This window comes from Takifugu rubripes, chromosome 16 (assembly GCF_901000725.2).
Source record: "Takifugu rubripes chromosome 16, fTakRub1.2, whole genome shotgun sequence".
In the NCBI taxonomy this organism is placed as follows: domain Eukaryota; kingdom Metazoa; phylum Chordata; class Actinopteri; order Tetraodontiformes; family Tetraodontidae; genus Takifugu; species Takifugu rubripes.
Genome location: NC_042300.1, coordinates 7,949,221 through 7,963,350, shown reverse-complemented (window position 1 = coordinate 7,963,350; position 14,130 = coordinate 7,949,221). Strand labels below are relative to the sequence as shown.

The following is a 14,130-nucleotide window of genomic DNA, read 5'->3' as shown; positions in this document are numbered from 1 at the left end:
CTTCACAGTCATGGGTTATTATCATGACAATGGCTGCTCCTGCAGGTAAAACTGGTCCCATCAGAATAGGGCCTATCATCATCCATCCACCTACAGGCTCCTTCGGTTTTCCTTTGCTTGTTGCCAACTGGTCACTGTGAAAGTTTGGTTGTTTTGGACTGCTGGAGTCATCCTCCGAGAGCTTGTTAGTGGCACATTCTCCCACCAGCTGCGTGCTGCTCTGTTGCTTTAACAGGTGTTTCAGGAGGTTTGTGATCTTTCTTCTCTTTTTTTGTGGTCAAAACAGTCTCAGCACCCCACCACACCATTCACATTTGGATAAGCAGAAAGGTAATGTTCTAATTACACCAAGCAGATCTGCACTGACTGAAAGGCAAAGACAGAATTGATTGTCCAAACCTACAAGGCTGGAATTCAATCAGGATTATATAATGGTACCCATAATGAAGCTCATTAGCACCTTATCGATAGTGATATTCACATCAGCCTGTGTGATTCCAGCTTCTGTCCTAAAGCTACAGTGTTTCAGCATTGCGGTATTATTGTAGCCATCATCAGCATGAAGCTAGCTTAACTGTAGCCTTGCTTTGGTACTAGCATGACCGTGGACTCTTTCTTTTTTTTTTTCAATTTTTTTGAAGCAAAACTGCTCTGGAGGTCAGGGAGATTGCTGTTCCTGAGGCATTACACACCAGCGAGATGCATTAGTGGAGCACACAGACTAATGGAAATTGGGAGATGGAGACAAAGGGCTGGTGCAGGTCTGTGTGGCATGTCATTAGTGAGGAAGAAGGGCGGGCTTGTTCCTACTGACATTTACTAAGCACAACTGAAAATGTCATGGAACGCCAGCCTTTACCTCCAGATAAAATGGTGTTTCTTCCAGTCCAAAGCTATTTACCTTCCCACCAATACCAGAAAACTTTAAAGCCATCTGTTTCTACAGTCCATCACCTGTTCCTTCACTGTAATGTGGAATTTAATCAGATGGCACTTAACTGCATGGTTTCAGCTGTTAATGCTGTAGCTGTGGTGGCTGTTGAGAGGCTGCCTCTTTCACGTTAGTTAATTGAGCGTCTGAATGGCAGGCCCTTGAAGAGGTTTGCCAACTTAGGCAGCAGATGGAGCTTTTTAGAAAGAAAAGACAAAAACAGTCCAATTTATTTAGTACTTGTGCTCCGGTGTGACACTATTTTTCACAAGAGTTGGTTCTCCGCCTGAGTGATGACTGTAGGCAATCACACCCTGCTGAACCAGGCTCATCCTCCCTCCAAAGAAGCGCTAATCCCTTCCGATGGCTAGCGCAGGAGCTAATTACGCTGAAAACCTCTCAAATTCATTTTCTGCATTTGTTTGTGAGGCCATGGTGAATCTGCGCCTTCCCTCATCGCGATGGCATTCAGATCTGCGGCCTTGCAATTTGTTTTGGCGAGCGCTAGTGTCTAGTCTATTCCTGTCCTTGCTACACTTTTGTCCTCGCTTGACTGCCTCCGTATCAAGCGCTGGGTTTATTCGGATCGCTCTGCCAGCTCAGGCAGATAGGCCCTGCAGCCACCCTCCTACAGTACATATATATGCCGAAACCACTCCGGAATCATCACACTCGTCCCAGTTTCCTCCACAGCCGGACCTGCGGGCATTGGCGTTAAAGATGTCTACATTTTGGAGAGGTTAAAAACCCGCCTTAGAGCTCGCCTCGTTCGTGTGTCCCGTCAGAAGCTTTTTAATCCACTTTTCCCCCATCATTGTTTACTCATCCTCTTCTGCGCCTTAATTGGAGGCTCCAACTGCGGTGCTCCATTTCAAAATCTACGCTAAAGAAGATTATCATCTTAATTAGCTACTTTCCATCCCACCTCTGAGCATTCTACATGTTTTCCTCCGTGGTCAGCAATGACACCTCATCTTTTAAAAAGTAGTTCCACAGCTTAGATTGAGCTTCATTTAATTAAGTGCCACTTCTCGCCTGGATTCCCCGACATCCCCACAGTCTCTAACACTCCTCTATTTCCTCGCCACAGGTACATCCGCACCATGTACCTCGGCATACAAAGCCACCGGCAGAAGGAGAACCAGCGACGTTTCTACTGGGCCATGATGTACGAGTATGCTGATGTCAACATGCTGCGGCTGCTGGAGACCTTTTTGGAGAGCGCCCCTCAGCTGGTGCTGCAGCTCTGCATCATGATCCAGAGCAACAAGGCTGAGTGGCTGCAGTGTAAGGCCACACGCCTACGTCTTACCCTCCTGTCTCATCTGTTGTCTCCAAATGCTGAGGCGCTTGTATTTTCCCCAGGACAAATTTGGTTTTCTGTGAAGTCCACTTTATTTGCCGCGCAGGGTCCATTCATCACCCGCCACTGAAAGCTCTGTAATTTCAGTGGTGGTTTTTAAAAAATGTGATATTCTGTATCTATAGAAATGTCATCAATATGTTGCTTCAAGGCAGCAGGTCATTGCTCAGCAGATTATTCTCCATCATTTTTCTTGCTGCACCATAGCGACCTGACATATCTGCTGTCTCGACTCTTATGTAGCACTCAGGAAGCTGAATTGGCTCACTGAACAGACTGTTGACTCAATGACCTGTGATGAGCTTGGTAATACCACATGCTCTTCAAAAAAAGGACCGATCGGTTTAGCTGAATTAATCTTAATTTTTTTTTTAAAGCTGTGTCAGAATGTGTCTTTCTTTGTCTTCCTCTTCTTCCTCTTTGTAGGTGTTTCTGCGCTGTCCTCCCTCTTGTCCCTAGCATGGGTGCTAGCCTCCTACCACAAGCTCCTGCGTGATTCACGCGACGACAAGAAGAGCATGAGCTACCGTGGTGCTCTGGTTCACCTCTTCTGGCGCCTATTCACCATCTCCTCGCGAGTGCTCTCTCTCGCTCTGTTTGCCTCTGTTTTCCACATCTACTTTGGCATTTTTGTGGTGCTCCACTGGTGCGCCATGGCTTTTTGGGTCATCCATGGCGGCACCGACTTCTGCATGTCCAAGTGGGAGGAGGTACTATTCAACATGGTGGTGGGCGTGGTCTACGTCTTCTGTTGGTTTAATGTCAGAGAGGGCCGGACACGGTACAGAATGGTGGCCTATTACATCGTAGTACTGTTAGAAAACGTCATCCTCAGCTCCCTTTGGTATGCGTATCGAGACCCAGCCACCACTGACGCCTATGCTTCTTTTGCCCTCTGTGGCGTCTTCTTGTGCTTTGCCTCTGGTGTGGCCTGTATGGTTCTCTATTATGGGGTTCTGCACCCCATGGGTCCACGTCTGAGGGTACTGGCCAGCTCCTGCTGTGCTGAGCTCCTCTGGGGGCTTCCTTTACCCCCTGAGGCAGAGCCAATGGCTCCAACTCCTGGCCCCCGTGGTTCTCAGGCCACGCCCACAAGAGGCCTGACCGGGGAATACGCGGAGTCAGACGAAACAGCCACCGACACCTGCCTTCCAGTTTTCCAGGTAAGGTCCACGGAGCCCGTGGACGCAGCTGGTAGGCCCATCCAGCCTGAGGGTCCTTTCATCAAAATAGACATGCCCAGAAAACGATACCCAGCCTGGGACGCGCACTTTGTGGATCGGCGCCTGCGCAGGACCATAAATGTGCTGCAGTACATTAGCCCCAATGCGGCGGGCATCAGGTATAGGGATGGCCCTCTTCTTTATGAACTCCTGCAGTACGAATCCTCCTTCTAAAGGTGTCACGACCTCAACTGTATCACCTCCCCATACACACAATAATGCACATAACCTTTTCTTTAATTCTGCTCTTCCGCCTTTCCCGACAAAATTTCTTTCCATATGCATCAGTTTTTCTGCAGGAGGTGTGGTGTTTTATCAACTCATAACAAACTCTTATAATTTATTTTTTGAAGAAAAAAAACAACAATTTATTGAGAAATCATACCTACAGTATCTAATGTGATATATACAAGAGTCTCCTATAAATCCCTCTATATCGATAGAGGAGAGTTCAGTACAAGTGTGTAGATAACATATGAATGTTTCATTATGAAATGTGTTTAATGCATTATATTGTACTGGTAAATCAACCTGTGAATACTTGTGAAGGGCACATTTTTTGTCCCTGTGCCATGGGACTGAAGCAAAGCCTGTTGGGAATGATGGAGGAGTGTCTCGAGGGAGGCTGGTCTTTTCACATCCTAATAGGTACTGCCATTCCTTATGTACATTTTTGAACTGTTAATGTTTACCAGGTCCATAGTTTATCATATTCTTTCAACAAAAATAAATACACCTGAAATTACCAGATGGGCGGGAAGGTTGGACGTGTCCATGACAGTAGGGTTATTGAAGGTAAATTGTCCCTCCATCCGCTCATGTGCCTCAAGTGTATCCGGGCTGTCCTCTTTTTTTTTCTTTTTCAAAATCCTAAAAGGTAATCGCATCATGTATGGAAGGAAAAACCAGAAAGCACACTGACCTTCAATCAGTTCCGCCCACCAGTTCAATTTTTATAGCGCGGTCTGCCCTCTAGTGGAGGGAAGCAAAAGGTGTTTTGACAGCACAAATTCTTAAGAGAACTCAAAACACAACAATACACAAGGAAATCAGTAAGGAATGTAGGTGAAACGAGCACAACAATTTTTCTGATTGGTGAGAATAAAACATTCCAAAAACTTTTTTGTAAAGGCGTTTGATAATGGTAAAGTAAAAAGGAGTATTAACATGCACTTTTGAAAGCGAAAAGACAGTCTTCAGTGAATCCTCCAGCATTCCCTCTTGAACCCTATATCCCCTTATACAATCTGCCAATTTTGATTTATGATCAAAGCAACAATAGTCTTGTATAATTTTATGAAGACGTTAAGGACACAGTTCTATACTGTTACACTTCAGTGCATATTTGTCTATTGCATCATTGACATAACTACAATGTTCAAAGATGTACACGGGCATCAAGATCTCATGAAGAGGTGCTCTCACCTGGGTGTACTCGCTTCGGCTGGCACAGCTGAACAAAGCCAAATCCCATTTCACAGTACTGTTTTATCTGCACAGTTGAACCATCTGAATGAGGCCTTGCAAAGATGCACGTCATCCACAGGCCTGCTGGGCAACCGCACGTCACGTGCAGGCCCCAGCTCTCCACTGCAGATAACCACAGCAATCGCAGACAAATACAGTTCAATAAATCTCATGCCTTCTAAATCAAATGAGCTTGATAAATATGTCCAGAGAGGGCTACTAAACAGCGGAAAAAAATGAATGCATTTCAAATAGCATCCGTATAAACTTTGTGTATTTTCTGAGGTATAAAATGAATGCACCCCCAGGAAGAATGGAGTCATGGAATGCAGAATCCCCTTGTTGTTGTTTTGTTTAGCTATGGCCACGAGTGTCTGCTAATGTCGTACTGTAAAAAGGCAGATGCCAACTAAGCCCAGGTCAAAGGTGAGAGGGTTTATTTGCCTAGGTTGGAAAGAACACAAGGGCAGATCATGATAAAGGGCCTTACTTCAGCCCTTCACCACACTTCTGCCCTTTAACTCTCCATCCTTGGTTGCTGCTCCCCCCTCTCACCCACCTGAGCAATCCTGGAATTTGGCGTCTCCCAGCAAAGGCAACAACGCGGGGGGGAGGTTTTGAGGTCCAACAGCAGGAGATCCTGACATGAGAACGAGCAATGAGCTACACTGCCATAACCAAGAGCTTCAGTATCCAGGGGTCAGCCGCCCATCAGCATTAAAAGCAGCACTCAGCTCCAAGTAATTGAGACCTGTTGGGTCAGCTATGGTGGGACACACGTCCAACTCACCACATTAGTAGTTTTCACAGAGTATGCAAACAACCAGCTTCTTCACTGTTTACCACGGTAGTCGAGAGTAGGTCCTCCACGTTGTAGTAAATGAACAGCTATGTTTATAGTGAAGTAGATGGATGAAACTGTTGTAAACTCAAAAAAAAAGCTCAACAAAACAGCCAATACAGGGGTTCCTCAGGACCAATTAACTAGGCCACTGAACCAGCTGACTCAGGGGTGTCTCAATGCAGTTCTCATCCACAGGCATGTCCTCAAGGGTGTCCTTGAGAATATTCCATGACCGCTGCACCATTTAATTTTGGCTTGCGGGTTTTAAATTCGAGCCGTGCTAGACACTTTATTATTTTGATCATTTTCAGCGATGGGGTATTTTCTTGTGGAAGTGTGCTGCCTGGCCTGTGTGGCATCCTTTCCAAACCACATTGAACCTTCCAGATCGGGTGCAAATACACTTTGAGTTATTCATTTACTCCCTGTGTGAGATGACAGTGGAGCGGCGTGAACAGTTGGCTGAATAAACCAAAAATCAACCTGGGTCATTAAGATTGACATAATTTGGGCAAGTAGACATCTGATGAGAATCGTGGAACAGCCGCAATAGTATAAACAACAACAACATTTCCAGGAACTTGATTACCAAGAATTCATATACTTCATAAAATCTAATCCTGGCAATCTGTGATATTTGCTTTTCCATCGCACCTCAAGGATGTTAAAAATGTACACAACTCAGTCTGATGATGCATGTGTCACAGCCGTCACACGTATGCTCCTTCAGCTTCTTATAATCTCACTTAATATTGCTCAGCTCTTCACCAGATTGTTCCCACGTGCGTCCTACCTTCAGGTGTTTGTTGACTCTTCTGCCATAGACTTGGGTGTTACATTAGGTGCTTCAAACCAGACTCGGCAGCCACGTCCACAATCAACAATGCATGCCCAAACGAGGGCATTCTCCCTCCACCTCTGCAAATTAGATGAAGCCATGTCTTTGATTCCATCAGGTGCTACTAGTCCCCAGGGCTGTAGTGTCTCCTGTAACTGCAGCGCTCCACAGGAACCTGAACAAACCTGGTGTTGTGCTGTCATAGCTACAGTTGCTGACTTGGTACTTGTACAAAGGGTTCTTTAGCTCAGCTTTGAATCCAGATCAGAGGGCCACATTTTGCATCACTGAGATAGAATTAGCAGTTAGGAGTGACTTTGGCCATGAATGTTTTGTACTTTGGTCTTTGCCTTTTCTTTCTTTTTCTTTTGTCTTGCACTGATGAATGATTTGTAGTGCCAAGCTGTAAACTTTGTGTCATTTGTCCTGCATGAACATCCTCTAATCACAAAGATAACAACAACGACACCGGTGACTAAACAAGAGAAGATGTGGAAATATGTGTCTTAAGGTTTATTTCTTAAAATGAGAAAGCAGGCCTAAATTTGTACTTCAAAATCGGAATTTTCCAGCTTTCCCCACAAGCTTCCAGCATGCATTTAGAACTCACTGGGTGCCCCTTCAGTGTTTTAGCATGCCCCTGCTCCCACCTGCACAGCATAGCCCATGTTTTCTGCATTAGCGTGTAGCAGCAGGTCATCAGTCGTGTTAGACTAGGTTAACGTCTGTATCTGTGTCACAGTCATCTGTTGGCGCCGAACGATCAGCTGATAAAATGGTACATTTTCTTCTTTTGATTTAGCTCCCGATTCCTTTTTTTGTGTTAACAACCTGGTGCTGATATTACAGTTACAAGGTGCTACCAATGTGGTCCGCAGTCCACGTTTCGGCTTTCTGAGCGCAGAACCTTCCAGCTGAGTTGACTGTGCATCGGAACGAGCACCTCAAAACACACAGTTTACAGCAGAGCTCAGCTCTCAATGGTGCCACTTTGATTTTCAAGTCAACATTAAAAACAACAGCTACGTTTCTTATGATGTTTATTAGAGTAGATCGACATTTTACTTTACCTTTCATTTCTGCACTAGGATATTTTTTGTGTCTTTCTTTGAAAGAATGAAACTGACAGATGATTTAAAAAAGAAATGCATTTTATTTTTTGGAAAATGCAGCTGAAGGCTGCTGAAAATCTGGGAAAAAATATGTAGAACGTGATTGATGTGTTGTAAATTCCTGTCATCTATATGTCTTAATCTGTGTGTATCTCTTTTATGGGTTTGTTTCTATTGGCTGTAAGATTTTGTTTAAATTGAATTTGATATTCAGATGAAGCAACTAAGTATAGTTGTCATATTAATTGCTGCTGATTTTTCAAATTGTTATCAAAGTTGATGGGAAATATTGCTTTGTTTTTATTCAATCACTTTATAGATTGTGTTCGCTTGTTGGTGTATTACACAATTCTATCAAGAAACCCTGGAACATATTAGTGGGGTGTTCCATAAATTGGCATAATGTCCGTGAGCAAATTAGCTACAACTTGTAGCCTCTTTATGAAGGTGTACTCATACAACCCACATTGTGACTGAAAGCGTATAAGGAATGAGTTCTTTGTTGTTGTTCAATATAAAATATAAGTAAATGGTTTAATGGAATCCCAGTTCTTTAAAAAAAAAAAAACCTAAACTGATGTCCTTCTTTTGGGAACAATATGAATATTGTTAATAACATATGGTGCTAAAGTTCTTTTTGTATGTTTATGGTTTGGTTTTTAGATGAAAAGATAAATATTATGCTGAAGATGTAATGTTAAGCCTTACTGTAGATTCATATATCAGACTGTTCATCCCAGAAGAGAAAAATAAATATAGTATTTGAAAGTGCATTTGATTCAGTAAAGTGTATTCGTATGCATGATATCCTTTAAAATAATAGTAATAAAAATAAGTTTTTGCATTGTGTGCAAAGCACAAGTGTATGGAGTAGATGTGGGCCTTTTAAACCAAATCAGAAAAGTATTTTAGTGGATAGTGTTAATTGGATTAAGAAGAATGTGAAGAAAATCCAATCTTCAGTCAACATACAGGGAAAATGGCCATTTTTGTCTCCGTCCATTGTGACGCAGCTCTTTTAAATGCGTGGGAAATGCTGAATTTGTGGTTTTAAAATAGAACAATGTTGCTAAAATGAAGTGATTCCGGTGGGGGGAGTAAAAGTACGGCAGGTCTGGCCGCTGCGTCGCGCGCCGGCGGAGCCTCGTCCCCACGCGCTGGCTGCTGTTTTGATTCGCGCGGAGCAAAGCATGCTGGACCTCGGTTCAACGCCCAAAATGGCGGCACGGTTGAAAAGTTTTCCCTTTCTTTTCCGAGTTTGTCTTACTCACACACATCTCTTTGTGTTGTAGCGAAAACAGTGGATAACATTGTAACACTCGTGGTACGCGTTTGCCTCTTTTCCCCTCCTAACAGTTGTACAGGGTGAAACCCAGGATGTCGTTTCGCTTTTATTTATTATTCGGCCAAACTTGGAGCTACCCGTGCTAGGCTAAAACTACGCTAGGCTAGCACGCTAGCTTCTGTCAGATGAGTCCAAGCTAGCGCTGCGTCGTCTCCTGGAACCCCGAGATGAACTGAATATGAAGGAGCGAATCGTTAGGTAGAAATGGAGGAGGATGTGAAAAAAGTGAAAAAGGTAAGTTTTGTAATGACATAGTTGGTACCTTGTGAGTTGTCTGTATAGCATGCTAACTTCATAGCTACACAGAACCATAAAACTTATGTCGGGATATCTTACGGCTTATGTGAGGAATGCCTTGCGTATCTCTAACCAAGCTGGATAAATAAAGGGAATTATCAAGAATAAAGCCATCGAAATGCTCAGACTCTGTAACTACCACGTCACTCGATACTGCACCTAATATGTTACTTGTTGACTGAACTTGGTCTAATAAATTAAAAGTTTAACTAACGCACTCTAAGGAGGAACAACTAAGCCAAATTGCCAAAGCGATGTTTAAAACGTTATTTCAGCAGATGGTTACAATAATTTCATAAATGACTACGTTTTGAATGGTTACTTGGTAGATGATGGCATCTGTTTACCCGGAACACACCCATCACACACATCTTAAGCATAAAGCTGGAAAAGTGTAGTTGTAAATGTAGTTTTTAGTCTATGGTTTGAAGAAGATGTTGGGAGCTACCTCATCTAGGTAGGACAGTACGCGCCTCAACAAGAATATTACTAAATACGACTTATTACTCCTTTCTCAAAACCTGAAAACTGGGAACGCATGTTATTGTGAACTATTGCATGCAGCAAGAAGAAATTGGTAAGATATTCTTTGCATTTAATTCAATGCGTCACCCATCTACAGACACATTCAGTGACTGATTCTGCCCCGTTTAAAAGTTACCTTTTAATCGCCTGTAATTCCCTCTCCCGCCTCTCGGTGGCGGTGTCGAGCAGTATTGTCTCCTGCCCCAAACGTGTATTTAAGCCGTAGTGTGTGAAATTCAGAGTTTTTAAAAGTTAATTATCTTTAACCAGCCCATATTTCAGGGACCTTTTACACCTGCGTTGGTTACCTCTGGCTACAACAGGCTGGTGTCGGTGCGACTGTCCACCTACAGCGGTGACTTTACATTGGACGAATTTCTCCTGCTAAACACCTGTGTGTCTGTGTGCTATCTGTGGGAACTTTCATCTCAGTTCTCACAATACACACGCCATTAAATGTTAATCTGACCAATCTCATTTGTTCTGCCTGCTGCCTCTTTTTCAAAGCTACTTTCATGAGCATTACGGCACGTGTTATCACAGGAAGTTGTGGTTACTTTCCTTCCTGTTTGCACCGAGACCGAGATGCTTCTCTTCCTTTGTGGGAGCTCCCACCCTAAACACAACACTTGTGCATGATCCTGTGAGTTTGTCGCCAGTTGGCAGCCGTCCCTGTGTGTGAGCGGAGGCAACAGGTGGTGTTTAGAGAGGACGGTAGCAGCATCCACACGCAGGCTGCGTGCTTGTTACATAGACGCGTCTGATGAGAAGGTCATGGACAACGAGGTAGGCTTTTGTGAAGCACGTTTAACTGAGTTGTTCCTCGTAATAGAGGGCAAAAGTATGCTTTATCTGGATAAAAAATAGTTAAGTCAATAGTGGAAACAAAATAAGACAGACGCATGTATTTTGCTGAGGTTAGCGTTCATGTGTAAATATAAAGGCACACTTGTTTTTCATTTTTATATCATGCAACAAAAAGCGACTTCCTTGTGTGGTTGAAATTTGAGTGACTTGTATTGGGTAACATAGTGTCTCGAGCAGTGTCCTGTGTCTCACTCCAGTAGGAGACTGAAGCAGCGTCAGCACTTTTCAGCCTGTTGCTGCACTTGCAACTGTCGAGCTGTGCGGCCTGTAGGAGCATCGCAGTTGCATCGCAACGGTCTCTTTGTGCAGTAGTCTTCCACTTTCTCCATTTGTCAACCCTGCTCTTTGTCTTCATTCAGCCTGGTATTGTGTCTCCGTTCAAGCGAGTCTTCTTGAAAGGAGAGAAGGGACGAGACAAGAAGGCCCAGGAGAAAACCACAGAGCGCCGAGCTCTCCACACCTTCTCACTCTCTCAGCCCGATCACCACATTGACCCTGACATCCTGCTTAATGACTACATTGAGAAGGAAGTCAAAGTAAGTGTTGGGGATAAACCAGCTCTGTGGGTTATCACTCTGCCTTTTTTGTTAATCGCGCTCTTATTCTGTTCTGCAGTATTTGGGGCAGCTGACATCAGTTCCAGGATATTTAAACCCATCAAGTCGCACAGAAATGCTGCAGCTCATCGACACTGCAAGGGTGAGGATCTTAGGACCAGAACACCGGATGTAATATTTGTAATTTGTGCGTACGGGGGCTAATTCTACCTCCCCTTTGCTTCTTAGAAATCCCATCAGTTGGCAGGCCAGCTGACGTCAGAGCAGGACGCAGTGGTGAGTCTGTCGGCCTACAACATCAAATTGGTGTGGCGGGATGGAGAGGACATCATCCTGAGGGTGCCCATCCACGACATCGCCGCCGTGTCCTACATTCGGGACGACTCCCTGCATCTGGTGGTGATCAAAACGGGTAAGAAACTGGTAGTGATGGTTTAAGGGTGTGTGTGTGAAGATGATTTCCCAAAGAAGTTGAATTTAACAACGACAGCTTTCTGAAAATTCTGCTTAATTTATAGCCCAGGAGTCTGGAGGCTCTCCGTGTCCCAGCTCGTGTCCTGATCTCAACAAATCACAGACCCTGAGCTCCTTATCAGAGAGCGGAGCGGTGCTCGTGGAGGTTTGCTGTCTGCTTGTTTTGGCTGTTGAAAATAAGGTATAGCTTTGCATCTTTGATCCTGAGGCTTTGGCCTCTGATATGAGCGTGGAGACACCACAGGAACACTCTTGTGTGTTTCAGGCAGCTGCAGAGGAGCTGTGTCTCCTGCTCAGCCAGGTCTTTCAGATCGTTTACACAGAATCAACCATCGACTTCTTGGACAGGGCAATTTTTGACGGAGCAACGACACCTACAAGACACCTGTCTGTGTACAGCGGTGAGTGGAAGAGCTCATTTACCGTCTGGAGGGAAGCAGAGGGGGTGGTTGTAATGTGAAGGATCTGGTTTTGCAGATGATTCAGGTAAAGGTGATGCCAAGGAGACTTTTGAAGAAGATGCCAGTACTTTGTGAGTTCCATTATAAGCAACACTCTCCAGTAAGCTTCTGCTACATCTGTGTGTGCCCTTTATGTCTGGTGGTTTCTTTCAGTCCTTTCCAGGGTTCCATAGAGGCAGAGGAAGGCTCCCCGTCTGGTTCTACGCCCGCGTCCCCTCAAACAAAGACGGCGAGTGAAGGAGAGCTCAGCACCACAGCTGCAGAGCTGCTGCAAGACTACATGACCACAGTAGGCAGCCTTCTCTTTCTCATCTGTTCCACAGGTTTGCTGCTTTGATCTTTCTCATTTCAGCACCCTTTCATTTTTAGCTGAGGACCAAGCTGTCGTCGCAGGAGATTCAGCAGTTTGCCACCCTGCTCCATGAATACCGCAACGGTGCTTCCATCCATGAGTTCTGCATTAACCTACGACAGCTCTACGGGGACAGCAGGAAGTTCCTTCTACTCGGTACGGACACTTTAAAGTGATTGTGGTTAAAAACGGAGATAAGTAGCGTTTGTTGGTCTTTAAAGTGTTACGAAAAAAAAAGAAAGTTGGGTCGTGTTCATCTGAAGGGGTGTGTGGCTCTGCAGGCCTGCGACCCTTCATCCCAGAGAAGGACAGCCAGCACTTTGAGAATTTCCTGGAGACCATCGGTGTGAAGGACGGGCGGGGCATCATCACAGACAGCTTCGGTCGCTACCGGCGCACAGCCAGCTCCGCCTCCGACTCCACCACCAACGGCAACGGAGCGGGCGAAGAGAGCGCCGCCTCCGACGAGGGCCAAGAGACCTCGGAGGGCGACGAATGGGACCGCATGATCACCGACATCAGCAACGACATCGAGGCGCTGGGCTGCAGCATGGACCAGGAAGGAGTGACGCCGTGACACCACCTGCAGAGGGACGCTCCCTTTCTCTGCAGAACGGCAACAACCCTCAGGTGATCAGCACACATGAGCTAACCGGATCAGGTGAAGGTGTTCCTGAGCACTGACCCAAGATTTTCTTCTATTTTGCTCTGGTTGTTCAGAGTTCGTTTGATTGAAAACCTCAATCTGTTACCGCAAACACATGAAGTCAGCAAATGCACTTATGCACATCCTGTAGGTGACAGTCGGATCTTGTTTCATGTCAGAGGCGTTTGTGTCCTCTGTTGTTGTACTCGTTTATTGGCAGTATCTGCCGCCACCGTTCGCCATGTAGCCCATTCGTTTGGTGCCTTTGAGAAGATTTCCAGTGCGCTTTGAATCCCCTGGAAGGTTGAAGACTCCATCTCCAGGCTGGAGGATGTTCTGGTCTGTGCTTGTTTAATCACTGAAGGTCGACCAGCTTCACATCAACCTCCGGCTTTCATCTTTGTGTGTGTTGCTGTGAGCGTTCTTTCCTCAGCACACATCAGGTGTGTGTCGCATTATGGGTTTGTTTTACACTATCGTTTGTTACCCGCGTTTACTCATTTATATAATATTCTGTAATCAAACTGACCAAGACAAATGCTGTAAAAACTATTTGACAAAGCCATTGAGGTTTTGGCTGATGTAAATGTATCATTTTAAATTTGAAGTGTTCTTAATCCTGCAGATTATCGAGTGTTTGGGCAGCGCGTTGATCTGCGGTGCCCTTTGCACTGCGGCCGGAGGGTCTCACGCACACCAGTTATCAGACTGTAACTCCAGTTGAGCAACTTGGTTATTAAATAACAGCTATATTGAACCAGCTGGCTTTGATGGAAAATGGTGTCATTCTTCAGCCTTTACTTCATTCTCAGGAGAACAAACGTGACG

At 44.9% G+C, this 14,130-nt stretch overlaps 2 protein-coding genes across 2 annotated transcripts in view; both read left to right on the top strand.

Moving 5' to 3' along the window:
* xkr6b (XK, Kell blood group complex subunit-related family, member 6b) overlaps positions 1-4,265 on the top strand; it is a 31,019-nt gene extending 26,754 nt beyond the window's left edge. Inside the window, exons 2-3 of the mRNA NM_001032712.1 lie at positions 2,022-2,218; positions 2,721-4,265. Of these exons, the coding sequence (NP_001027884.1) occupies positions 2,022-2,218; positions 2,721-3,691 (1,168 nt within the window). The 3' untranslated portion in view covers positions 3,692-4,265. The remainder of the gene's footprint in view (positions 1-2,021; positions 2,219-2,720) is intronic.
* Positions 4,266-8,957: 4,692 nt separating this feature from the next.
* ccm2 (CCM2 scaffold protein) lies at positions 8,958-14,080 on the top strand. The gene is made up of 10 exons (XM_003971689.3): positions 8,958-9,357; positions 11,172-11,348; positions 11,428-11,511; positions 11,598-11,781; positions 11,888-12,024; positions 12,109-12,244; positions 12,321-12,375; positions 12,458-12,593; positions 12,674-12,812; positions 12,938-14,080. Exons 1-10 carry the CDS (start codon positions 9,328-9,330, stop codon positions 13,231-13,233), a joined length of 1,374 nt encoding a protein of 457 aa, XP_003971738.1. The 5' UTR covers positions 8,958-9,327; the 3' UTR covers positions 13,234-14,080.
* Positions 14,081-14,130: the final 50 nt, after the last annotated feature.

Excerpts from the sequence above, each read along its gene's own strand:
- ccm2 (XM_003971689.3), top strand. The coding sequence starts at position 9,328 with ATGGAGGAGGATGTGAAAAAAGTGAAAAAG. Across the intron at positions 11,782-11,887 it reads TCTGGTGGTGATCAAAACGG|CCCAGGAGTCTGGAGGCTCT; the intron begins GTAAGAAACTGG and ends CTTAATTTATAG. Across the intron at positions 12,245-12,320 it reads ACACCTGTCTGTGTACAGCG|ATGATTCAGGTAAAGGTGAT; the intron begins GTGAGTGGAAGA and ends CTGGTTTTGCAG.